Source organism: Microcaecilia unicolor, chromosome 3 (genome assembly GCF_901765095.1).
Source record: "Microcaecilia unicolor chromosome 3, aMicUni1.1, whole genome shotgun sequence".
Taxonomy (NCBI): domain Eukaryota; kingdom Metazoa; phylum Chordata; class Amphibia; order Gymnophiona; family Siphonopidae; genus Microcaecilia; species Microcaecilia unicolor.
The window spans coordinates 197190371-197215126 of NC_044033.1; the positions used below are offsets into that span (position 1 = coordinate 197190371).

At 45.8% G+C, this 24756-nt stretch overlaps 1 protein-coding gene and 1 long non-coding RNA gene across 3 annotated transcripts; one reads left to right on the forward strand and one right to left on the reverse strand.

The window, feature by feature from the left end:
• The first annotated feature begins 2363 nt into the window (after window positions 1–2363).
• Window positions 2364–6008, forward strand: GADD45GIP1 (GADD45G interacting protein 1). Of its 2 annotated transcripts, XM_030196993.1 has the most exons (3): window positions 2364–2821; window positions 4365–4679; window positions 4731–6008. In XM_030196993.1, the coding sequence occupies exons 1-2, from the start codon at window positions 2469–2471 to the stop codon at window positions 4666–4668; spliced, it is 657 nt and encodes a 218-aa protein (XP_030052853.1). In that variant the 5' UTR covers window positions 2364–2468; the 3' UTR covers window positions 4669–4679; window positions 4731–6008. The 2 variants fall into 2 exon arrangements, with proteins under 2 accessions (XP_030052853.1, XP_030052852.1); XM_030196992.1 differs by having other exon boundaries at window positions 2365–2821; window positions 4365–6008.
• Window positions 6009–6029: 21 nt separating this feature from the next.
• LOC115466033 lies at window positions 6030–12526 on the reverse strand. Its single transcript, XR_003941495.1, has 2 exons — window positions 11863–12526; window positions 6030–6324 (listed from the first exon to the last, which is right to left on the reverse strand). It is a non-coding gene; the product is annotated as an uncharacterized LOC115466033 (long non-coding RNA).
• Between the last annotated feature and the right edge of the window lie 12230 nt (window positions 12527–24756).

Here is a 24756-nt window from a genome sequence, read left to right on the forward strand (position 1 = left end):
AAATGGTTGTATTATGCTCTATATACCATGCGAGACATGTTAACCGTTAAATATTTTGTATGGCTATGTTTATTTGTTAATAAAAAACTTATAAATTAAACTAAATAAAAGAAGTTGACAACCCAAATATGGGAGAGGCATGAGGGGCTTAGCAAGGCATCAGGCAATGTGTAGGCAGCCCCCAAGGAGGTTTAATGAAAGTAGACAGCATTTTTCACCAAGACAATCCTGCTCTTTGTCTGAAACATTTAACAAAGTTGAAATTAGCATATATACCCAACTGGGCATTTAAAAGTTTGTCCTTTAATGATACCACATGTTCAGAAATCATAGCCATAAATATAGGCAGTTATTCAAAGATTATCACATGCACACACCAGAACAGGCATCCATCACATTGCAAAAGTAAACAACTTCTACAGAGTACATCCAAAATTTAATTTTTATTTCCTTATTTCCATCTTCCAAAATTCCAGACAACAGATGTACAGATCAGCACAACCCAAAGCAGTCCAAAACAAGTAAAGTCAGAACAACACAGTTTATACCTAATTGTCCAACCACCCTTAGGATTCACCTTTGGGTTTAAAAAGCAAACCATCTGTATGTAAGGTCTGGATCAACAAATTAAAACAATCAAAGTTTAAAACAAATGCCCATATGTAATACGTGGTAGCAATAATGAAACAATGATGGAATATTCACATAGCAGGCAGCCTGAGCCAACTGATTTATTTTCCATTGAAAATAATTAACTTTGTATGACCTTGGAGGCTAACAGTGAGGACAATGCTGGCACACTTAGACTATGTGTAAGGGGAGAGGTTGCACTATTTGCTCTAGAAGGACCTTTTCATACTTGGACTTTGCAAATACAAATACTTTTGTGTTTTAACCAAAGTTGTGTTTTAACCAAAGAATCAGAGTTCCTCTAATGAACCTAAATTAAACCTACAGCTTGAACTTGGTAATAGTAAAACCTCTTTGTTAACCAGCAGTCAGATAACAATTTGTAGTAGTCAGCAATTATGGGAGACAGCCAGCTCTGTCAGCGCAGTCTCGGGATCACTATACAAAGGCTGTATTATGTGGATGTGCTGAAACAATGCAATAAGTTACATTTTCTTGCAAAGTAACATTTTCTGTGAAACTGACATATTCTTTCTCTGTGAGAACTACAGAACTACTAACTGTACTGCGCATGTGCTTGTACTGCGCATGTGTTTGTGTGATGTATGACATGTGTTATGCGCATGATCACTAATGATGTATAAGAATGAGTGTCAGATGACGCTCGACACACAGTATCCTGAGTCTGAACTTAGTACTGTCAGCTAGCTAATAAAAGTTGTCTTGCTTTGGAAGTCAGCGTCTCGGCCTCCTGATTTACTTGCTAAACAGTCCGGTTACATATGGACTTCTGAATAAAGGTAGCTCTGCTCTCATTATTCAATATCTGTCTTTTAAATGATAGTAATAAAAACATCAAGTGCATTTTTATAATTTACCTCTGCAATCCACAATACAAAAGGAGCAAATTCCCACATGCCATCTTTTTCTTTTGATCTAGGCACAGGGTTTTTTTTTTTTTTTAATGATCCCAGGTTTCAACCTAGATCATGTTTAACGTTGGGTATATATGTCAGTCAGTCAGTCATAAATAAATTAATTAATTAAATTAATTATTTAAAAAAACTCTGAATGTTGAGCACCTAATTTAGTGGCACTTTACCAGGAGAAAAAAAAAATTCTGCAAGAACATAACACATGCTAGGGTGTCCCTATAACCAGCTCCCCCCCCCCCCCCCCCTCCAAATGGCACACTGATTACGATTTATAAGAAATTACTACTCTACCTATGAAAAGTTATTTCGTTATTGTACTTCCTCTGTGCACATCCGTATGCTGCACAAAGTGCCATGTTTGAAAATATAAGTGAGATTAAATACAAATGTTATGCTTCCAATAATAAAGAGCGACAACGATGCAGCAGCTCAAAGGTTTGCTCGCTTTGTTTTGAGAGTACAGCGATGATGGCTGCGTGGGGAAGGGGAAACTGAGACTCACCTAATTGCATTTCTATAGCGCTGCGTACGCCTTGTAGCGCTATAGAAATGCTAAATAGTAGTAGTAGTAGTAGTAATTGGTTTCAACGTTTGGACGTCACTTGGTCTCCTGTCTATTAAACCTCCTTGATCCGTACGCTGCACAAGCCGCCGGCATAAATACAAATCAGCAGCTCCTAGGTTTGCTCGCCCTTTTGACAGTATAGCGATGATGGCTGCGCTTGCGGGGAAGAGGAAACTGAGACTGACCTAATAGGGGCAACGTTTTGACGTCACTTGGTCTCCTCTACTTCCGCCCCTCTGCGAGGTCCCCGCCGCGTCTACTTCCTGTTTTCGCCCCTACTCGGAGTACATACGGATGTAGGGCAAGCTACTCCTCCTCCTCAGGCAGCTCGCGGGAAGATGGCGGTGAGCATGACGTCGTTGTGTCGCTCTTGGCTGTCCGCAGTGGTGCCGGTCGCTGGGTCGATGTCTCGGTATCACGCCAGACCTCTGCGCCGGAAACTGGACGGTATGTACGTACCGGACCCGCAGGACGAGCGCACCCCGGAGTGGCAGAGGGGCCCCCGCTGGGAGGCGAAGCTTTTCGGGCGCTACGGAGCGGCCTCGGGCGTGAATCCGGCCCAGCTGTGGCCCGACCCGGCCCGGCTCCGGGAGATCCGCGAGGAGGAGGAGACGTGGTATCCGCCGCTCGCAGACATGCAGGCCCGGATCCGGCAACGGGAGGAGGAGGAGCGACGCAGCAGACTGGCCAGGTGACCCCGGGCTTGGGATTGTGGTCAGGCATAATCTGGTTTCTGGGTGTAGCAAATCACCCCAGCGCCATCCAGCCACGGATTTTAATTGCTTTCCCCAGGGCATTCTGGTGGTACGAAAAAACAAGAACTAGAGTTCCTGTTATGTTGTTAGGGGGAGGGGGGCAGGCTAGGCCTGGATCAGCTTGTTTATATGACCCATACCCCCATCCATAGATCTACCCCATTGTATCCTCTTCCCTACCCCGAAATACCTTGTATGGTGGTGGGGAAGTATTCAATATGACATCAGGCTGGAAAGTAACACCCAACCCCAATCACTAACCTTTTTACTGTTCATATACAAACTTTGGGGACAAAATTTAAAAACAATCCCCCCCCCCCAAAAAAAAAAAAGCACACCTTCCTTACTTCAAAACCCCTTGCTAAGTTCTCTACACATCTTATGGGAAGCTTATAAGTTAATTTGAGAGCCTGGGGAAAGCAAATATTTGAAAAGTATTAATCCGCAAACGAACCTTCTCTGGAGGTGCGAAGGCAGTAGAACGAGAGGACATGAAATGAGATTGAAGGGGGGAAGACTCAAGAAAAATGCCATGAAGTATTTTTTCACGGAGAGAGTAGTGGATGCTTGGAATGCCCTCCTGCAGGAGGTGGTGGAAATGAAAACGGTAACAGAATTCAAACACGCATGGGATAAACATAAAGGAATCCTGTTCAGAAGGAATGGATCCTAAGGAGCTTAGCTGAGATTGGGTGGCAGAGCTGGTGGCGGGAGGCGGGGATAGTGCTGGGCAGACTTATACGGTCTGTGCCAGAGCCGGTGGTGGGAGGCGGGGATAGTGCTGGGCAGACTTACACGGTCTGTGCCCTGAAAAGGACAGGTACAAATCAAGGTAAGGTATACACAAAAAGTAGCACATATGAGTTTATCTTGTAGGGCAGACTGGATGGACCATGCAGGTCTTTTTCTGCCGTCATTAGTGTTGTGGGCAGAGATGCAAAGTTACTAGTTCCAAGCAGGAGATTTTGGGCCAGTCCTGGATTTCTGACCACCCCATCCTGTTGCATTATGAGACTGATTTCAATGGAAAGGATCAGATACTACAAATCCCACACTGCTTTGGGATGTAAGTTCCAAACCCAGGACTGTCTTAAAATCTGTAGCCTGGAGCTGGATAAGTTGGTCTCTCTGCATGGCTTGTGTAAAACTAATTCATTTAGAACACTGCCCACACTAGTATTTAAGGATACAGTCACCATCTCCTTGCCTAGTTTCATTCCTGAAGCAATGCCAAAGACCCTAGTTGGTTTTCTTTGAACCCCCTCTGTGCTTGAGCCAGATGCGATGCAGCTCTAGTATCCCAGCTCAATGCCGTTACCCTGCAGCCTTGATCTTGTACTAATTTTCCAAACAGCCCCAGATACCACACCCTCATCTGTCCTAAACCTGTGTACTTTCCTTTAATCTATATTTCTTATACTCCACGTGGTCAGAAGACAAACTGAGTTTATTTTAATTTTCTGAATATTCTGCTCTTAGAGAGAAGCTGATTGCTGCCAACATGGCCCAGATGCCAAAGATGATTGAAGATTGGCGGCGGGAAAAGCAAGAACAGCAGGAGAAACAGCGGGTAGAGGCTGCCCGGCGGGAACGACTACTAGCCCTGGCACAGGAGCGATTTGGCTACAACATGGACCACCGTAGCATCAAGTTCCAAGAGCTGTTGAAGGAGATGGAAAAGGAGGAGAAGAAGAAAGAGAAATTGGCGAAGAAGAAGCTGAGAGCAGAGAAGCTGGGGGCAGGACCTGGACCTGCCCAGGCCACTGAGTCAAGTCTGGCCTGAGGTAGACAGTTTCATCTCTGTACTGCTTTCAGACTTTTGGTATATATGGGATAATGCTATGATCTGGAGAAACTGATCTGCAGGATCCCAGGCTGGGTCTCAATCAGGCCCTGCTACAGACTGGATTTGGTGACTGATTAGAGAGTGGGGTGGTTTACTGTAGGAAGCAGACACTGACCTGTCTCTTTGCAGTCCTGTTTTGCTCCCTGGGAGCTGAGGCCCTTTGTGTACTGTTAAATCCCACAGTATTACAAACCAGCAGCATTCCAGTCCAGAACCGCTGTATGGCAGATGTTGGCTTCACCCTTTTACTTTTCTAGCACCTGAGGCAAAGGGACAGTGCCGAGCCTGTGACTGAAATAGAGGCACAGGAAGAGTGCCGAGACTTAATGAGAAAACCAGTGATTAGATCAGAGGTCCTAGGGGAATAAAGGCAACTCAGCCTGAGCTCATAATTTAGGGATTAGGAGAATCTTTCAGCCATGTTGTATCCTAGCTGCAGTGTAATCCACCAGAAACCAGGCAGTGGCAGCTAGCCACCTTCACTTCCCTCACAGCGCTCTTCCACCGTGCAAACCCCCCCAAAAAATTAACTTAGTTTTATAACATTAAGTGATCTCTTTGGTTCTGTGGCTTTAAAAATAGAATAGCATTGTCTTCCTTATCTATAAAAATCAGGCAAGTATGTTTGACATCAGCCACATCTTCCAGCGATAATGTTGTGGCTAAGTGCCCATGCCATCTGTGTGCAGGTGTTGTAATTTACGGGCTAAAGTGCCATTGTATAGTATGGGAACTGTTACTGCAGAGTGGCCATAGATTACACCGTGTAGCATGTGTGTATTTTGGGGATACTGAAATTTTTTTCCATACACACATACACCATTTATAACAAAATGGACAGGGGCAAGTCTGCTGCTCTCCCAGCACACCGGGACTGTACTTCAGACAATTTACATTGTGCATGCAGCATCTGAGCAAAAGCAGCCAGCAAACATGTGTTTTATACATGGCTGGGTGGGCTTAGGGGCTGCTTGTATTCTAAAGCTCTTCTGATCAGCCCAGCCAGTAGGTCAGCTCTGGCTTTTCCCCTCATGTCTTTTTTTATAATTAAGAAATGCTTAGGTGAGGGTAGTAGAATTCATTTACAGTTCTGGCCTCGAGCGGGATGCACTGTCACATTGTTACCGAACAGGACAGCTCTTGGCTCCTAGAGTCAAGGTTACTGCAAGCAGAGGGGTCCAGGTCACCCAAGTCTCAAGTGCAAGGAAGGTTCCCTGTCAGATACATAAAATACAGCAGCATCTCCTTAACCTAATAATGATGGCCCATCCAGTCCACTCAGCACAGCACCCCCCCCCCCCCCCCCCCCAATCAGTGGCTGTTTTTTTTTCCCCCATTCTCCTGTCATTAAGGCTTCTCTGTGTTTATGCCTTTTTAAATTCTTTACCACCACAACAGAAAGGGCTATTTCAGATACCCACCACTCACAGTGTTCCTCAGTCTCCTCACTGTAGATCATGCCCCCCCCCCCCCCCACACGCCTTAGTTCAACAACTTCCTTCCCATTGAAAAGTTTTGTTCATGGTATAATGTAATTGTATTAAACTGCTGTGATCTGAAGAAGCTACATGGTATAAAACATTTTAATAAACACTTCCTCAGCGACCCTCCAGACCGGTCAAGACGCGTGGGTTATGTCCTCCTACCAGCAGAGGGAGACTGAGAAAACACTAAGCTTTTGAAGCCTGTATATATAACCTGTGCAGAACCTCCACTAGCCAGTATTTTCTCAGTCTCAGCAGAGGTAGCAGTTGACAGCCTGTGCAGTCTCCAATAATCTGGTGAGGTAGTTTGTCATTGGGTCGTAGGATTTTTTCCTTCCAAACTTTATTCTGTTGCAGTACCCTGTACGTGTGTGTAAAAAAAAAAAAAAAAAAAAAGTGCTTTGGGGCCCTGGGTCTGGTGGGGCCCAGTTTTTCCCCCTGGGGTGTTACACCTATGTTTGGGTCCCTCCCCCTGTTGGCTTGGCAGCTTTGTGCCTCGGCTGCTTTCTCAGTATTGTAGCCTTGAGTGCCTTACAATTTCCAGATGCCAGAGTTAGAGTACGATGCCTTTAAGGTCAGTTATTCTATGTCATTTTGCTTGCCAGCTTTGTGCCTCGGCTGCTTTCTCAGTATTGTAGCCTTGAGTGCCTTACAATTTCCAGATGCCAGAATTAGAGTACTGTGCCTTTAAGGTCAGTTATTCTATTTCGTTTTGCTTGGCAGCTTTGTGCCTCGGCTGCTTTCTCAGTATTGTAGCCTTGAGTGCCTTACAATTTCCAGCTGCCAGAGTTGGAGTACTGTGCCTTTAAGGGCATTTATTTCTTTATTTTCAGCGGACCGAACGGGGGTTTTGATTCCTTGCTGGAACGAGAGAGCAGCGCTTTCTCCAGTGCTTTTGCAGTGTGAGTGAGTTTTTGGTTTGGCGCGTTTGCGGAACAGCTTTTCCCTTCTTTCGTGGTTTATGGCGGCCCAGCTCCTCCGATGTCGCGCATGCTCGTGGCGAGGGGTAGAGGCGCCGGGCGCTCAGTGTAGCTTTGCGGTGCACCTATAAAGGTGGCTGCGGCACCCCCCGACTTGACCGCGGAGGGATCGATGGTGTCGGGAGTCTCCGGGTCAGCGGGAGCGTAGGCAGGGCCGCTGTCAGCGGGAACAGTTTCGGCGGGAACAGCCGCCATCTTGAGTCTGACGCGGCCCATGGAGCCGGCTGGTTTTGGGCCTGCGGCCTCCGTTTTTGGCACAAAAGGGCCTAATGACGGTCCAGGAATGGTGGGTTTTCCTCCAGATTTTGTCTGGACGCGGTATCAGGCCTGGAGATCGGGACCCCCCCCTCCCCCCCCCAATTGGAAGAGGGGGCTATTTCCATCTTGGCTGAGAGACCACGGTTAGAGTGGTCAGAAGACAGGCAATGTTTTTCTCCTGTAGCTGCAGAAGCTGCGCTTAGTGATCTGGGGGAGTCAGATGGAATTGACGGCTCTCAGGAGCAGGATTGTTGGATTCCTGGAGAGGATCCTTCAGTAGTGCGGATTTTCCATAGAGATGAGCTGTCAGAACTCATAGATCAGGTGTCGTCCACCCTTCAGTTTGGTCCTGAGGTGGCGTTGGGGGAAACTGTCCAGGATCCGTTGGTGAAGGGCATTCAGCGTCAGGCGTGATCCTTCCCTATGAACAAGGATCTCCGGGAGATGATTTGTCAGGAATGGGATTTGCCGTGTAAGGTGGCAAAGGCAATGGCGAGGCTTTATCCCCTCCCTCAGGACGATAGGGATTCCTTTAAGGCTCCCACGGTAGATGCAGTAGTGACGGCAGTAATTATAGCTACGGCTATCCCGGTTGATGGAGGAACGGCTCTCCGTGATCCTCAGGATAGGAAGTTGGGATCTTTTCTCAAGCGTAGTTTTGTTTTGTCGGCTCTAGCCCTGCAGGCCTCGGTTTGTGGGGGTCTGGTAGCTCGGGCATGTTTTCGTTGGGCCGAGAAGCTCCTGGATGATTCGGTAGATGTTGGTTCTTCTGGGGGTCAGGAGTTAGCCGACTTGGACATGGGTTCATCCTTTTTGTCTGAGGCTTTTATGATTTGTTGCCTACTTCAGACAAAAAATATGGCTATGGTTGTGGGTCTCTGCCACTTAAGGGAGCTATGCTCTTTGGAGAAGATTTGGACAAGTTAGTGTGAGGTCTTAGTGATACCAAGGTTCTATGGCTTCCAGATTTTCGGTTCAAGGCAGGGGCCAGAACTAGTTCCTCTCGGGGACGGTTTAGGGAGGCTCAGCGGTATAGGCCGGGCAGATCGAGTGGGACCTACCCCTAGCTGTCTGTTTGTCCAATTTAGATTGTAAGCTCTGTTGAGCAGGGACTGTCTTTTCATGTTAATTTGTACAGCGCTGCATAAGTCTAGTAGTGCTATAGAAATGTTTAATAGGGTCGGTTTTTCCAGCGCACACAGTTCTTTCGTGAGAGTCGTCGCGGAGGGCGTGGCTTTTCCGCGGGAGGTTAGTATTCAGGCCACAATTCCCAATGAAGGTGTGCGGGCTCAGGCTCTGGTGCATGTTGGGGCTCGGCTGAGTCTGTTTTACCAGAGTTGGGCCCAAATCAGGTCAGATCAGTGGGTTCTCAAGGTGTTTCGAGGCGGATGTGCGCTGGAATTCGAAAGCTGTTCTCCCGAAGTGTTTCTGGAATCCCTCTGTCGGTCTTGGAGCAAGAGGGCAGCAGTGAGGGACACTCTGCGGTGGCTGCTCGCGTTGGGAGCCGTGGTTCCTGTTCCTTCAGATCAGCAACGCTCAGGGTGCTATTTGATCTATTTTGTGGTCCACAAGAAAGAGGACACTTTTCGTCACATTTAGATCTCAAAAGGGTCAATGCGGCACTCAAGGTGCCCTCTTTCCGGATGGAGACGTTGCGGTCGGTCACTGGTGCGGTCAGGAAAGGAGAGTTTCTCACTTCCCTGGATTTGACGGAAGCTTATCTTCACTTTCCTTTGTGCAGCCTTTTGGTTCCAAGTTACAGGGTCCGATTCGTCGGTTCCTTGCAGAGAAGGCGCCGACGGCCCGTACTTATCGTCAGGTCCTGGGCCTGATGGCGGCGACCATAGAGGTAGTTCCGTGGGCCAGGGCGCACATGCGTCAGGTACAGTCAGCTCTGCTCAGTCATTGGTCCCCTCTGTCGCAGGACTTGGAAATGTGTTGTCCGCTGTCGGTGGCCCCTCGTCTCAGTCTCCGCTGGTGGCTCAGTCCGCGCAATTTGGGAAAGGAATGCCGTTGGAGTCCCCACAGGGGCTGGTAATGGTCACGGATGCCAGTCTGCAAGGTTGGGGGGCACATTGTCTCAGTCAGGTAGCTCAAGGCCGGTGGTCTCGGGCAGAAGCAGAGTGGTCCATCAACCGGCTGGAAACTCGGGCCATTCGGGTGGCGCTCCAGGCCTTGACGTCGGTGGTTCGCCACAAGGCAGTCCGAGTGCTTTGTGACAATGCCATGGCAGTAGCATATGTCAACCGTCAAGGGGGGAACAAAGAGCCTTGGCGGCGCAGTTGAACTCATCTTCAGGCTCTCTTGGCAGCGCATGTGGCCGGGGTAGGTCACATAGATGCAGATTATCTCAGCAGGCACACTCTAGATCCCAGAGAGTGGTCTTTTCTTCGGTCAGTGTTCCAGTGAGTTGTGTCGGTCTGGGGACTTTCGGTGATCTTAGGGCAACGGCTCGCTATGCGCAAGTTCAGAGATTTTTTTTTTCAGTCGCTGAAGAGACCCTTGAGCGGAGGAAATCGACACTCTTCTGTTGCCTTGGCTTCGGGAGTGACTGTATGTGTTTCCTCTGTGGCTGTTAGTCGGTCGAGTAATATAGCGCATCGAACATCACTCCGGTCGGGTGATTCTGGTAGCTTCGGATTGGCAGCGTCGACCATGGTATGGAGACTTGGTGCGGTTGGCAGGGGCGGCGGCCCTGCCTTTGTTGGGATCAGTTCTGTGTCAAGGCCCGATAATCATGCCGGATCCGGCTCGGTTTTCGCTTATGGCTTGGCTCTTGAGCTGCACAAGTTGAAGAAGAAGGGGCTTTCGTCCAGTGGCTTTGCTACGATGTTGAGTTGCCGTAGACGATCCACTTCCTTGGCGTATGTCCGGGTTTGGAGAATCTTTGAGCACTGGTGTGAAGACCATCGAGTTCGGCCGTTTCACTCTTCGGTGGCGGAAGTTTTGGAATTTTTGCACGATGGTGTTGATAGAGGTCTGGCCTTGTCTACACTGAAGGTTCAGGTGGCAGCTTTGTCATGTTTTCGTGGGAAGCTTCAGTGAAAGTCCTTCGCGTCTGTGCCTGAGGTAGTGCGTTTTTTGAAGGGTGTTAAGTTGCTGCGTCCGCCTCAGTGACGGATGGTGCCTCCGTGGGATTTGAAGCTAGTTTTGGATGCTTTGATCAGGCCTCCGTTTGTGCCTCTGGTATCGGCATCTTGTAAGGATTTATCTTTAAAGGCGGTCTTGTTGGTGGCGATTACTTCAGCACGGAGTGTTTCAGAGCTTCAGGCTTTGTCTTTTAGGGAACCATTTTTGTCCTTTCTGAGGGAAAGGTTTCGTTGCGGACGGTGCTTTCCTTTTTTGCCCAAGGTGGTTTCCGAGTTCCATGTTAATCAGGTCATCTCTCTGCCAGTGTTGGGTGATATGGCTGGAGATTCGGAGCAGCGTGGTATTGCCAAGCTGGATGTCAGGAGAGTTTTGAGTTGTTATCTCTCTGGAACTCAGGACTTCAGAGCCTCTGACCGTTTGTTCGTTCTTCATGGTGGCCCAAAGAAGGGTGCAGCGGCTCCTAAGGTGACCATAGCACGGTGGTTGAAGGAGGCGGTTGCATCTGCTTACTTGGTGAAGGGTCCTGTGGTGCCTAGGGGCTGGTCTGCTCATTCCACTAGGGGAATGGCAGCCTCGTGGCGGAGAATAGTATGATTTCTCTGTTAGATATTTGTCGGGCTGCGGTTTGGTTTTCGTTGCATTCCTTTGTGAAGCATTATAGGATTCCTGTGCATGCAAAGGACGAGGTGCGCTTTGGGGCAGCAATTTTGACCTCTGGCCTTAGTAGGTCCCTCCCATAAGTTAGTTACTGCTCTGGTACGTCCCACGCGTCTTGACCGGTCTGGAGGGTCGCTGAGGAAGGTGAAATTAGATCTTACCTGCTAATTTTCTTTCCTCTAGACCCTCCAGACCGGTCAAGAGCCCGCCCTGTCTGTATTGGAGGCCAGGAGGTGTGTTTGTTGGATAATTCTTGGCTGCTGTAAATTGTTGTTTCTCTAATTGCAGACTGTTTATTTCTGTTTTGTGATAGGAGTCCGGGACAGGTGGGGCTCTTCTTTGATAGTCCACCTGTAGAAGCCCAACTGTTTTATCAAAGGCAAAGGAACATGTTTCCGTAAGAGCAAGCGGAAGATGTTTCTTGTTTTTGCAGTTTACTGTGACCACGTACAGGGTTGCTAGTTGTTGTTAGTGTTTTTTGTTTCTCTGCTTTGTCAGGGGTATACTGGCTAGTGGAGGTTCTGCACAGGTTATATATACAGGCTTCAAAAGCTTAGTGTTTTCTCAGTCTCCCTCTGCTGGTAGGAGGACATAACCCACGCGTCTTGACCGGTCTGGAGGGTCTAGAGGAAAGAAAATTAGCAGGTAAGATCTAATTTCACCATTTTGAACTACAAATGTAATCTCCTAATACCTTCAAGAAACCAGATATCAGACTATGTTTAGTTGTTTTATCCAAGCTGCTTTCTCTACTTGGGTGTCAGATTGCTGTTATCAGAAGGCGGGCATACCTACACACTCTTACACTGTGCCTGTTGCCAATCTCTATGTCACATTCATAATCACCATTTACAAAGCAACAACTTGGTGTTCAAGTCATTTCCAAAACTATGTTTGGTCAGTCAGTACTCAGGCACCAGCAACTCCAACCAGCCAGGACTTTTTCCTTTACCTAATGTGTCTGAACAATTAACTCAAAGGAGGATGAGGAAACAGCCCTCATCCTGAGAACCAGCAAGTTCTACACAGGAGAAAGTGAAGATGTTATTTAGTAGATTACCTGGAGATTTGATCCTACTGAATGTTAAATCAATTGTTTTAACTATCAACTGTTTGTAGAAATGTACTCCTCATTCATCTTTGAGCTTAAAGTTAAAGATAGAAAAGCCATCTCCAAGGCTAGAAGGTTGGTGATACAGATTACTTTTATTTGACAAGAAGATAGCTGTTATTGATGATTCATGACGTCTTAACTGTTTCTCTTAAATAATAAATCAACCTTTTAAACCACTAAACTACGTTATCAACTGCTTGCAGAAAACTGCTCCTCAACCATCTTTATTTGAGGAAGCAATGCCTACTGATACTTTGAGTCACTTTGAGGCATATTTTCAAAGCACGTAGCCTTCCAAAGTTCCATAGAAACCTATGGAACTTTGGAAGGCTAAGTGCTTTGAAAATATGCCTCTTTCTGAGTCTTTAGTAGACCATTTAAGGGATATGAACCCACCCCCTAACTACTAGACTACATCATCTACTCCTTGTAGAGAGTTAATACTCACCAAACGTTGTGGTTAAAGTTAAAAATAGAAAAAAACAACCTTCAAAGTTAGAAGATGATGGACCACCAAGGTAACTTCTTTTATTTGAGAAGACAACTGATATTGAGGTCTTAGAAGATTATCGCTGGGGGTTGAGCTCTTAATCCCTCATTTTTAAGTCAATTGTTTTAACCACTATACTAGACATCAACTGCTTGCAGAAGACTCCTATTCAACAATCTTTATTTGATGAAACAATGCCTACTGCTACTGATGCTTCCTCAGTAGAGCACCTAGGGATATGAAACCACCACCCCTGGATGATAAGTAGTCTGTTCTAACTACATCATCTACTGTTTGTAGAGAGTTAATACCAAACTTTGTGATTAAAGTTAAAAACAGAAAAGCCAGGCTCCAAGGTTAGAAGAAGGTGGACCATTAAGGAAACTTCGTTTATTTGAAAACACTGCGAATATTGGAGTCTTAGTGAATTATCTTGGGCTTTCAACTCTCAACTCTAGCAAAGTCAATTGTTTTAACCACTATATTACGCATCAACTGCTTGCAGAAGACTCCTATTCAACAATCTTTATTTCAGGAAGCAAAGCCTACTGATATTTCCTAAGTCTTAGTAGAGCACCTAGGCATATGAATCCACTATCCCCGAATGATGCATTATGTATGTATGCACCTTAATGTAATACTGTACCCGGAAATGGCGATCGCCATCACGGCAAAATGTAAGCCACATAGAGCCTGCAAATAGGTGGGAAAAATGTGGGATACAAATAATAAGAAGAAGAAATCTCTTGTAACCATTAGCTTACATCATCTACTGCTTGTAGAGCGTTAATACGAATTTTGGATCTTAGAGTTAAAAATAGAAAACTCAACACAAGGTTATAAAAATATAAACCATTCAGAAAACTTATTTTATTTGAAAGCACTGCAGATATTGGGGTACCCTGAATTAAACACTCAATTCCTGAATTTTAAGTCAATTTTTTTAACCACTACACTACACATCAGCTGACAACAGAAGGTTGCTACTCAATAATCTTTATTTCATGAAACAATGCATACTGCTACTGCTGTGTATGGAAACCAAGCTGGGCTAAAAAAAAAAACCCTCGAGATGAATACCAGGATGAAGAGAGCTTTCTGTCACTTCTTCTCTTGACTAGTACTGTCATAGAAAGTATTGTTTGTGGGTGACACGTAATGGCCACATTTCATGGATCAAAGACATTACCCTACAGGGCCATTCCAGTTTTGGGAGTTACCCTACATTGCATGTAGGGCCTTGTACTGTTATGAAAATCAGAACTACAAGCCCTGCATACAGTGGGGGTAAACCCATAACCCGTGGTAGATGGAAACCCAATTGGGCTAAAACACCCTCTAGAGGTGAGAAACGGGAACAAGAGAATCTTCTTGTCTTGACAAGTGCCTGTCTACCTCTTTCCACCCTTCTAGAGATACAGAAGAATAGCCATACTGGATCACACCAATGGTCCATCTAGCCCAATAGCCTGTTTCCAACAGTAGCCAATCCAGGTCACAGTTTCAGGATTAGCAGAATGAATGGATATCCACACAGTAAGGTTTGGAGATACTCAGTGAGCCAAGGAAGTGTGAATGGAGGATTGGCCTAATGGTTAGTGCAGTGGACCTTGATCCCAGTAATCTGTGTTCAAGCTCCACTACAGACACAACCTGAACAAGCCATTCAATCCTCCATCACACCCAAAAAAAAAAAAAAAACTAGATTGGAATCTCATTAGAAGCAGCAAATGTACCTCCATCTAATGTAAACTGTTTTATATACATCTGGTACTGTCATAGAAGACTATTGCTCATGGATTACACCAATTGCCAGCTTCTTGGAGTGGAGGAGTAGCCTAGTGGTTACTGCAGTGGACTTTGATCCTGGGGAACTGAGTTCAATTTCCACTGCAGTGCCTTGTGACTCTGGGCAAGTCATTTAACCCTTCATTGCCCCTGGTACAAAATAAGTACCTGAACATATGTAAACCACTTTGAATGTAGTTGCAAAAACCTCAGCAAGGCGGTATATCTATTTATTTATTACACTAGTAAAAAAGGCCCGTTTCGTACAGAAATGAAACGGGCGCTAGCAAAGTTTTCCTCGGAGTGTGTGTGTTTGAGAGTGAGTGTGTGAGAGAGAGTGAATGTGCGCGCGCGTGTGTGTGACAGAGGGAGAGTGAGACTGGGTGCGAGTGTGTGTGTGAGAATGAGAGTATGTGCCAGGGTCTCTCCCCCCCCCCCCCCCCGGTCTGTCTCCCAGTTGCAGGGGGGATTCCCCCCTCCCTCCCAGTTCGTCCCTTTCTCCCAGTTGCAGGGTCTGTCTGTGTCCCCTCTCCTTTTGTCCTCAATTTAAAAACGACAATGTGAAGCAGCAGCTCCTAGGTTTGCTTGTTTGTGAGTGTATAGCAATGACAGCTGCGTGGGGGAGTTGAAACAGAGATTAACCAATGGGCTTCCTTGCTTACCGTACACTTGCTTGGGTCACTTCCACTCCTGTGTATTAAACGTCCTGAAGCATGTCATAGGTTTGCTTCTTTTGTTTTCAGTGAATGGGATGACGGCTGTGCTGGAGTCGTAGCCAGTGGTGTTTCCCCCCCCCCCCCCCCCCCTTCCGAGTCGCCAGTGGTCCTCGACCCCGAGCCCTCACCCGCCTCCTCCACATTGGACACTCGCCGCAGCCATTTGCTCGCCGTGTTGCCGCCCTCCCTCTTCGTCCTGTGCGAGAGTGTGAACCTGGCCTCTCTCCTGCTTTCGGCTACTGATTGGCTCCTTGAATGTGCTCCGCCCTCAACGTCATTACGTTTGACGCGAGGGCAGGGCCCACATCTGCTGCTACAGAGCTTCGAACAAACGAACTGGCTTCATTGACGTCAGTGGTCAATGGAACGTTGAGAGTGCTTTTTATGTCCAGATGGGGCGTGGCTGAGTGCGGGAGTCCGAATAGCCTAGGTCAGGAGCCACAGTTGGAGAGAGGTGAGCTTCAGAACGTCTGAGGGGGTTTCAGAATGTCTGAGGGGGATTTTATTTATATAGATTTATATCCCACATTTTCCCACTGATTGCAGGCTCAAAGTGACTTACATAAATCTGTAGTAAGGCTACAGTGCAAGAAGAACAATTATACAAATTGAGAATAAGATGGGAAATAACAAACAGCAAGAGATAATAACAGGTAATTAGTTTCCTTGGATCATTAATAGTAAGAGTTAATTCAAATTAAGTTGAACCTGGGGAATAAGCCTTCTTAAACAATACTGATTTCAATAATTTTCTGAAGTTTAGGTAGTTCTGGGTAGATTTTACTGATTTGGGTATAGCATTCCACAGTTGAGTGCCTGGGTTGTGCAAGTTCAGGTATGATCGTGAGGTACTGGATCTGTTTCTGGATGGTAAGTCAATTAACTCAAGCATATATTCTGGGACTTCACCGAAGATTATCCTGTTGATTAGTGTACTTGACCTGTCAAGGGCCATGGGGGAAACACGTACAGCAATACCCGCTAAGGCCACGGAAGGACCAACGCATCGATCCCGATGCCGACAAATACCGAGGAACCTGAGCATTCTGTGCCGATGCCATGAGATCCACTACTGGCATTCCCCACTTTAGAACTATCTGGTCGAACACCGATCGGTGCAGAGACCATTCTCCGGGGTCCAACATGTGTCTGCTTAGAAAATCCACGTTCACGTTGTCCACCCCGGCCATGTGCGCCACCAAAATCGACACTAGATGCCTTTCCGCCCAACTCATGAGCAGATCTGTCTCGATTGCCAACTGCAGACTCTTTGTACCGCCCTGCCAGTTGACATACACTACCGCTGTCACGTTGTCAGACATGACTCTTACTGCCTTTCCGACCACACTTGAGCGAAACGCCAACAGAGCTAGCCGAATCGCCCTTGTCTCCAACCGGTTGATAGACCACTGAGCTTCCTTCATCGACCACCGCCCCTGCATGGACCGACCGAGACACTGAGCTCCCCAGCCCAGCAGACTGGCATCTGTTACCAGAATCACCCACTGAGGAGGTTCTAACGGCATGCCCTTTTTCAGATGGGCCGAGCAGAGCCACCACTGGAGACTGCGCCGAGGAGCCCCCCTCAATGGCAACCGCAACTCCAAACTGTGTACCTGAGGAGACCACCGGGACAACAGAGCCGCCTGAAGCTGACGCATATGCGCCCTGGCCCATGGTACTACCTCTATTGTCGCTGCCATGAGGCCCAGAACCCGAAGGTACATTCGAACCAGACTCTGAACGGACATTAACAGCCGGACCTGCTGCTGAAGAGAGGCGATCCGAGAATCCGGCAGAAAAACACGACCCACTGCCGTGTCGAACCGCACTCCCAAGTACTCCAGACTCTGCGATGGGATCAACTGACTTTTGACTACATTAACTACCCATCTGAGCGATTCCAGAAACGCAACCAGCTGAGCCGTCGCCGCCACACTGTGAGCCCGAGACTTCGCCCGGATCAACCAGTCGTCCAGATACGAATGCACCAGAATTCCCTGCCTCCACAAAGCTGCTACCACCACCATTATCTTGGAGAAGGTGCGTGGAGCCATTGCCAGACCAAAAGGCAGAGCACAGACCTGAAAGTGCCTCCCTAAAACAGCAAAACGAAGGAAACGCTGATTGGCCTCTCGAATTGGCTTCCGTGAGATCCAGTGACGTGAGAAATTCTCCCTGACGAACAGCCACTATGATCGAGCGCAGAGTCTCCATGCGGAAGGATGGCACCTTGAGCGCCCCATTGACCCTCTTGAGATCTAAAATGGGTCGAAACTGGTCCTCCTTCTTCGGCACCACAAAGTAAAAGGAATAACAACCCATTCCCTGCTCGTGCCGAGGAACGGGTACCACAGCTCCCAACTGGATTAAGCGACCCAGAGTCTCTTGAATAGCCTTTAACTTTACTCGAGAGTGACAAGGAGAGGGAAGAAACAGATCCGGCAGTGGGTGCTCGAACTCAAGCGCATAACCATCGCGAACGACCTCCAGCACCTACTGATCTGAAGTAATTCGGGTCCACCCCTGATAAAACAGACAAACTCGCGCCCTGACCTTCACCAGAGGCTGGACCTGCACACCTTCATAAGGAGGACTTATTACCATTTCTGGCACCTCCGGAGGAGTCCCAACCCCCTCGAAAGGACTGCATCCGCTGGAAAAAAACGGCTTTTAGAAGGAGACATAAATCTGCTCGGCCTGTACCGCCTCGCGTCCTTAAATCAACCTCTAGCTGAACCACCTCGACTAGCCGCCTTAGGCCGTAACTCCGGCAACCGTGAGACCTTGGTATCCCCAAGACCACTCATCAGTTTATCCAAGTCCTCTCCAAACAACATAGAACCTTTGAAAGGTAGAGAAGGTGAAGTTAGATCTTACCTGCTAATTTTCTTTCCTCTAGACCCTCCAGACTGGTCAAGGCGCGTGGATTTTACTCTTCTTGCCAATTTGCGTGGAGGAACACAACTTTGCTTTAGAGGCCGCATCTGCCACTCCAATTTGGCCAGGTCCTGAACTAGAGAGTTGCACAGGGACAGAAATCTTACCCATCCCTGCCCCTCCCTGCTGGAATCTTACCCGTCCCCACCCATCCCCCCCCCAAAAAAAAAAAAAAAAAGTTAATCCATCCCAACCCGTCCCCACAAGAATTTAATGGTACAGAAAAGAATATTCTAGTCAGCTCCCTCAGTCTGTCTCTGGATTTGAGCCACAGCACTGTAGGCAAGGAAGGAACGGAAGTTGGAACACTCTGGTGCGCACATGTAAGACTTGTCTCCGATTCACTTGCACTGTGTGCTGAGAGGTTGCCACATGCACGCGCCAGTAGGTCAGGTGACAGCTGATTCTCGTGCCTGTGTCAGAGCTGAGGTCTGTGCACCAGCCTGGTAGCAAAGAGGATTAATAGAAACATAGTAAGTGACAGCAAATAGACGTGAACGGTCCATCCACTCTGCCATTATTCACACTCATGATCAATTCATCATTAAATCAACGAGTGTGATATTATATACTTGATTATGGTCTTTCTTTCGTGTTTCTGGAACAAAGACCACAGAAGTCTATCTGGCCCTATCCTCGCCGGCTTTGACATAATGGCCGCAAACACAATAAAAACAGTCACTTTGTGCTCTGACAGACTAATAGGCAAAACCGCCTAAGGCAAGAACGCCCTTAAAGACATTTTATCTCTGGCCTGCCACAAGAATGGCCAAAATAGCCGCCTTTTAAAAACGTTTTTTTTTTTTTAAAACCTCGTTGCTGATGCCTAAATGCCTCAAGGGTACATAACGAGGTCTGCAGCCGAGGTCAAGCAGTCCTGCAGAGGAAGAGCACAGGGGGAGGGACCCGGCCTCCCAGGTGTGACACCCCACAGGGAATAAGAAGCCCCTTAGGACTTACACCCTGTAATAGAGATCCAAGTGTGGGTTCTCTAACATTTACAACCCAACCTAGAAACCCCAAATGGGCCTACCAGACTGAGTACACTGCACAGGCTGCACACATCTACCCTCTGCTGAGACTGAGAAAATACTGGTTAGTAGAAGGTCTGCACAGGGTACTTGTATAAGAAGTTTTAGTGTTCTCAGTCTCCCTCTGCTGGTAGGAGTGCATAACCCAAGAGTCTTGAACAGTCTGGAGGATTACTGAGGAAGCAGCCATTTCAAGTCCTATTTCCCTTCTTCGATCTAACATATTACCCTACAGGGCCATTCCAGTTTTGGGGTTTACCCTCCATTGCATGTAGGGGCTTGTACTGTTTTTCTTTTTTTTAAGGGAATGCATAGTGGAAATCAGAAAGATCCAACCACAGTACCGAAACAGTACTAATCACTCTCCTAACCAAACAAGCAATTGCAACTGGCAATAGCATACTTCTCCAACAATTCGACGTCCAGCGCTTTTGATATGGTAAAACACAAAATACTATTAAACATCTTAGAATACTTCGGGATTGGGGGAGGCGTACTTAGCTGGATCAAAGGCTTCCTAACCACAAGAACATACCAAGTGATATCAAATTCGAATACATCATCACCATGGAAACCTGAATGTGGCGTACCCCAAGGATCACCGCTCTCCCCGACCCTTTTCAACTTAATGATGACACCTCTAGCCAAATCACTATCCAACCAAGGCCTAAACCCTTACATCTATGCAGACGATGTCACGATCTACATCACGTTCAAACATGATCTAACAGAAATCACAAATGAAATCAATCACAGCCTCCAAATCATGAATTCATGGGCGGATGCATTTCAATTAAAACGCAGAAAAAAAACAATGTCTCATTCTCTCATCACAATATAACACCAACAAACCAACCACTATAAACACCCCAGACTACACCCTTCCCGGGTTCAGATAGCCTGAAAATTCTCGGAGTTACACTTGATCTCACGCTAGAAAGCCATGCGAAGAATACAACAAAGAAAATGTTCCACTCAATGTGGAAACTCAAAAGATTTTCCCTTGAGAAGAAAGGTTTTACATTCCGCAGCCTGGTACAATCAATGGTGCTAAGCCAACAAGATTACTGCAGTGCAATCTATGCCGGATGCAAAGAACAAATCATTAAGAAATTACAAACTGCCCAAAACACAGCAGCCAGACTCATATTTGGAAAAATGAAATATGAAAGCGCCAAACTCCTAAGAGAAAAACTACACTGGCTCCCACTTAAAGAACATATTTTGTTCAAAATTTGCACCCTGGTTCATAAAATTATTCACGGCGAGACCCCAGTCTACATGTCAGACCTCATAGAACTACCAACCAGGAACACAAAAAGGTCAGCCCGCACATTCCTGAGTTTCCACTACCCCAGCTGCAAAGGACTAAAATATAAATTAACACATGCATCCAGCTTCTCCTACATAAGCTCGCAACTATGGAATGCACTACCAAACGTCATAAGAACAATGCATGACCTAACAAACTTCTGAAAATCACTAAACACCAACCTGTTCAAAATGGCATACCACAACGACCCATCCTAATTACCAGATGAAATTATACCAGAACGGGACGAAACCGAACTCTACCTGACTACCTCACTTACTTTGTCAACAATGAACTTTTAATGCAACACCACTTTATTTCTTACTCCGGAAATGTAGTCTCTATAATTGACTCCTTAAATTACTTTGTCACTTATGCACTTTATTGCAATACCAATCTGTATTTCTCACCCTGGAAATGGCGATCAGGAAATGGAAAAATGTGGGATACAAATGCAACAAATAAATAAACTGCATACAGTGGGGGAAAACCCATAACCTGTGGTAGATGGAAACCCAGTTGGCCTAAAACACCCTGTAGAGGTGAGAAACAGGAACAAGAGAATCTTCTTGTCTTGACAAGTGCCTGTCTACCTCTTTCCACCCTCCTAGAGATACAGAAATAGACTCAAGAACAGAAGAATAGCCATACTGGGTCATACCAATGGTCCATCTAGCCCAATATCCTGTTTCCAACAGTAGCCAATCCAGGCCACAGTTTCAGGATTAGCAGAATGAATGGATTTCCATAGAGTAAGGTTTGGAGATACTCAGTGTTCCCAGTGAACCAAGGAAGTGTGAATGGAGGATTGGCCTAATGACTAGTGCAGTGGACCTTTATCCCAGTAATCTGGGTTCAAGCCCCACTTCAGAACCAACAAAGAACAAGTCATTCAATCCTCCATCACATTAAAAAAAAAAAAACTAGATTGGAATCTCATTAGAAGCAGCAAATGTACCTGTATCTTAAACAAACACTTTTAAATACATCTAGTACTGTCATAGAAGACTATTGCTCATGGATTAAACCAATGGCCAGCTTCTTGGATCTAAGATATTATCCTACAGGGCCATTCCAGTTTTGGGGTTTACCCTCCATTGCATGTAGGGGCTTGTACTGTTTTTCTTTTTTTAAGGGAATGCATAATGGAAATCAGAACTTCAAGTCCTGCATACAGTGGCGGTAAACCCATAACCCATGGTAGATAGAAACCCAATTGGGCTAAAACACCCACTAGAGGTGAGGAAACAGATACAAGAGAATCTTCTTGTCTTGACAAGTGCCTGTCTAGCTCTTTCCACCCTCCTAGAGATACAGAAATAGACTCAAGAACAGAATAGCCATACTGGGTCACACCAATTGTCCATCTAGTCCAATATTCTGTTTCCAACAGTAGCTAAACTAGGTCATAAGTACCTAGCCAGTCACAGTTTCAGTATTAGCAGAATGAATATGAGCTGGATTTCTGTACATTAAGGCTTGGAGGTGCTCAGTTTTCCCAGGGAGTTAATGATGTGTGAATGGAGGATAAAACAAGGTGCAACCTACTACTACTACTTAACACTTCTAAAGCGCTACTAGGGTTACACAGCACTGTACAGTTTAACAAAGAAGGCCAGTCCCTGCTCAAAGGAGCTTACAATCTAATGGACAAAATGTGCAGTCAATCCAATTGGGCAGTCTAGATTTCCTGAATAGAGGTATAATGGTTAGGTGCCGAAGGCGACATTGAAGGTGAGCTTTGAGCAAGGATTTGAAGATGGGCAGGGAGGGGGCTTGGTGTATGGGCTCAGGATGTTTATTCCAAGCATAAGGAGAGGCGAGGCAGAAAGGGCAGAGCCTGGAATTGGCAGTGGTGGAGAAGGGTACAGAGAGGAGGGATTTGTCCTGTGAGCGGACCTAAGGTATTTTTTTGGGGGGTGGGGGTGATTGACACTGGTGCTTTTTAAGGTCCTAGTCCATGATCTAGCAACATGAACCCACACCCTCTGATTGGTGTTAACTGTTTTAACCTCTACACTACCTCAACTACTTTAGGAAAACTGCTGCTCACCCATCTTTGAGGTTAAACTTAGAAACAGAAAAGCCAATCCCACACTAGTAGTGCCCCCGCCCCACATTTTCCCCCTTATTTGAAGAAGAGACTGCCAACTGCTACTTTGAGTCCTAATAGTTCACCTTGGGATATGCCCCCCCCCCCCCCCCCAAGTAATATGTTTATACCACTACACTATGAGGCATATTTTCAAAGCACTTAGCCTTCCAAAGTTCCGTAGGTTTCTATGGAACTTTGGAAGGCTAAGTGCTTTGAAAATATGCCTCTATATCATCTACTGTTTGTTAATACTCATCAATGGTTGAGGTTAAAGTAAAAAATAGAAAAGCCAACCCCCAAAGTTAGAAGGTAGACAATTGAGGTTACTTTTAATTTAGGAAGACAAGGATAGTAAGGTTTTAGTTGATTACCTCTGGCTTTGAACCCTCAACACCTGATACATGTCAATTGCTTTAATCACAATTCTACCATCAACTGCTTGTAAAACCTTGCAGCTCAACAATCTTTATTTGAGGAAGCAATGGCTACTGCTGATACTTCCTAAGTCTTAGTAGAGCACCTAGTGATATAAACCCATCTGTTGTAACCACTAGACTACTTCATCTACTCTTTGTAGAGTTAATACTCACCAATTTTGGAGAATAAAGTTAAAAACAGAAAAATCAACCCTCAAGGTTAGAAGAAAATGGACCATTGAGAAAACTTGTTTTAATTGAAAGGACTGGATATTCGGGTAGCATGGATTACCTTGGGATCTGAACACTCAATACCTGATTTTAAGTCAATTGTTTTAACCACTTTACTACACCTCAGCTGCTTGCAGAAGGTTGCTACTCGACAATCTTTACTTGAGAAAATGATGTCTACTGCTACTGATGCTTTCTGAGTCTTAGTAGAGCACCTAGAGATATAAGCCCACCACCCCTGGATGATGCGTAGTCTGTTCTAACTACATCATCTACTGTTTGTAGAGAGTTAATACCAAACCTGTGATTAAAGTTAAAAACAGAAAAGCCAACCTCCAAGGTTAGAAGAAGATGGACCATTAAGGAAACTGTTTTATTTGAAAACACTGCGAATAATGGAGTCAGTGAATTATCTTGGGCTTTCAACTCTCAACTCTAGAAAAGTCAATTGTTTTAACCACTATACTACGCATCAACTGCTTGCAGAAGACTCCTATTCAACGATCTTTATTTCAAGAAGCAATGCCTACTGCTACTTCCTAAGTCTTAGTAGAGCACCTAGGGATATGAATCCACCATCCCCAAATTATAAGTAATATGTTCATACCACTATACTACATCATCTACAGTTTGAAGAGAGTTAATACTCACCAGTCTTTGAGGTTACTTTTATTTATTTATTATATTTGTATCCCACCCTTTCCCGATAAAAGCAGGCTCAATGCAGCTTACATAGTAATAGGTAACACAGAATGTTATGTAAAGTAGGAAATTAAGTATAACATAATAGAAGGATGGATGGGTAGGTAGGTAGGTAGGTAGAGACAGGTGATAGATAGAAAAGCCAATCCAAGGCTAGAAGCATTCCCCCCTCCCCCCGGGATCTTCCTATAATTGAGTATGCAGCTGATGTAGTGAATTGCTGCTCACCAATCTCTTGAGGTTAAAAATAGAATACCAATTCCCAGATTAGAAAAATGTGCTCCACCCAGTGCATTTCTTTTAATTGTGAGTCACTAAGATATTTTTTTTGAAGGGCAGGGGGGAATTTCCACAGCCAGAAGAGAAAAAGCAATTTTACATCCATATTCACCATTTCCTTTATGGACTTTATGCCTATCAGAGGCAATAACTACACCATAATAAGATTAAGGGAAGGAAGTGGCAAGCATGGGAAACCCCACACATACTAGCAAAGCCTTCGAAATTTTAAATATAAACCAATCCAGACCTGATTGCCAGATTGAGCAGTATAAAAAGTCTTGAATAAACCAAACTATAAAAGCTAGCTCAGTTATAACTTAACTGTTCTTCCTCTAATACCTATAGTCAGGGCTTTTTTTGAGGGGGTACTGAGTGCCAGCACCTTTTCCATTGTTTGCTGAAATTGACCCATGGTCCCCAAGTTTTAATGAAAGAGCTG

Coding starts and splice junctions, on each gene's coding strand:
- GADD45GIP1 (XM_030196993.1), top strand. CDS start 2,469: ATGGCGGTGAGCATGACGTCGTTGTGTCGCTCTTGGCTGTCCGCAGTG. Junction 2,822..4,364: donor CGACGCAGCAGACTGGCCAG/GTGACCCCGGGC, acceptor TTCTGCTCTTAG/AGAGAAGCTGATTGCTGCCA.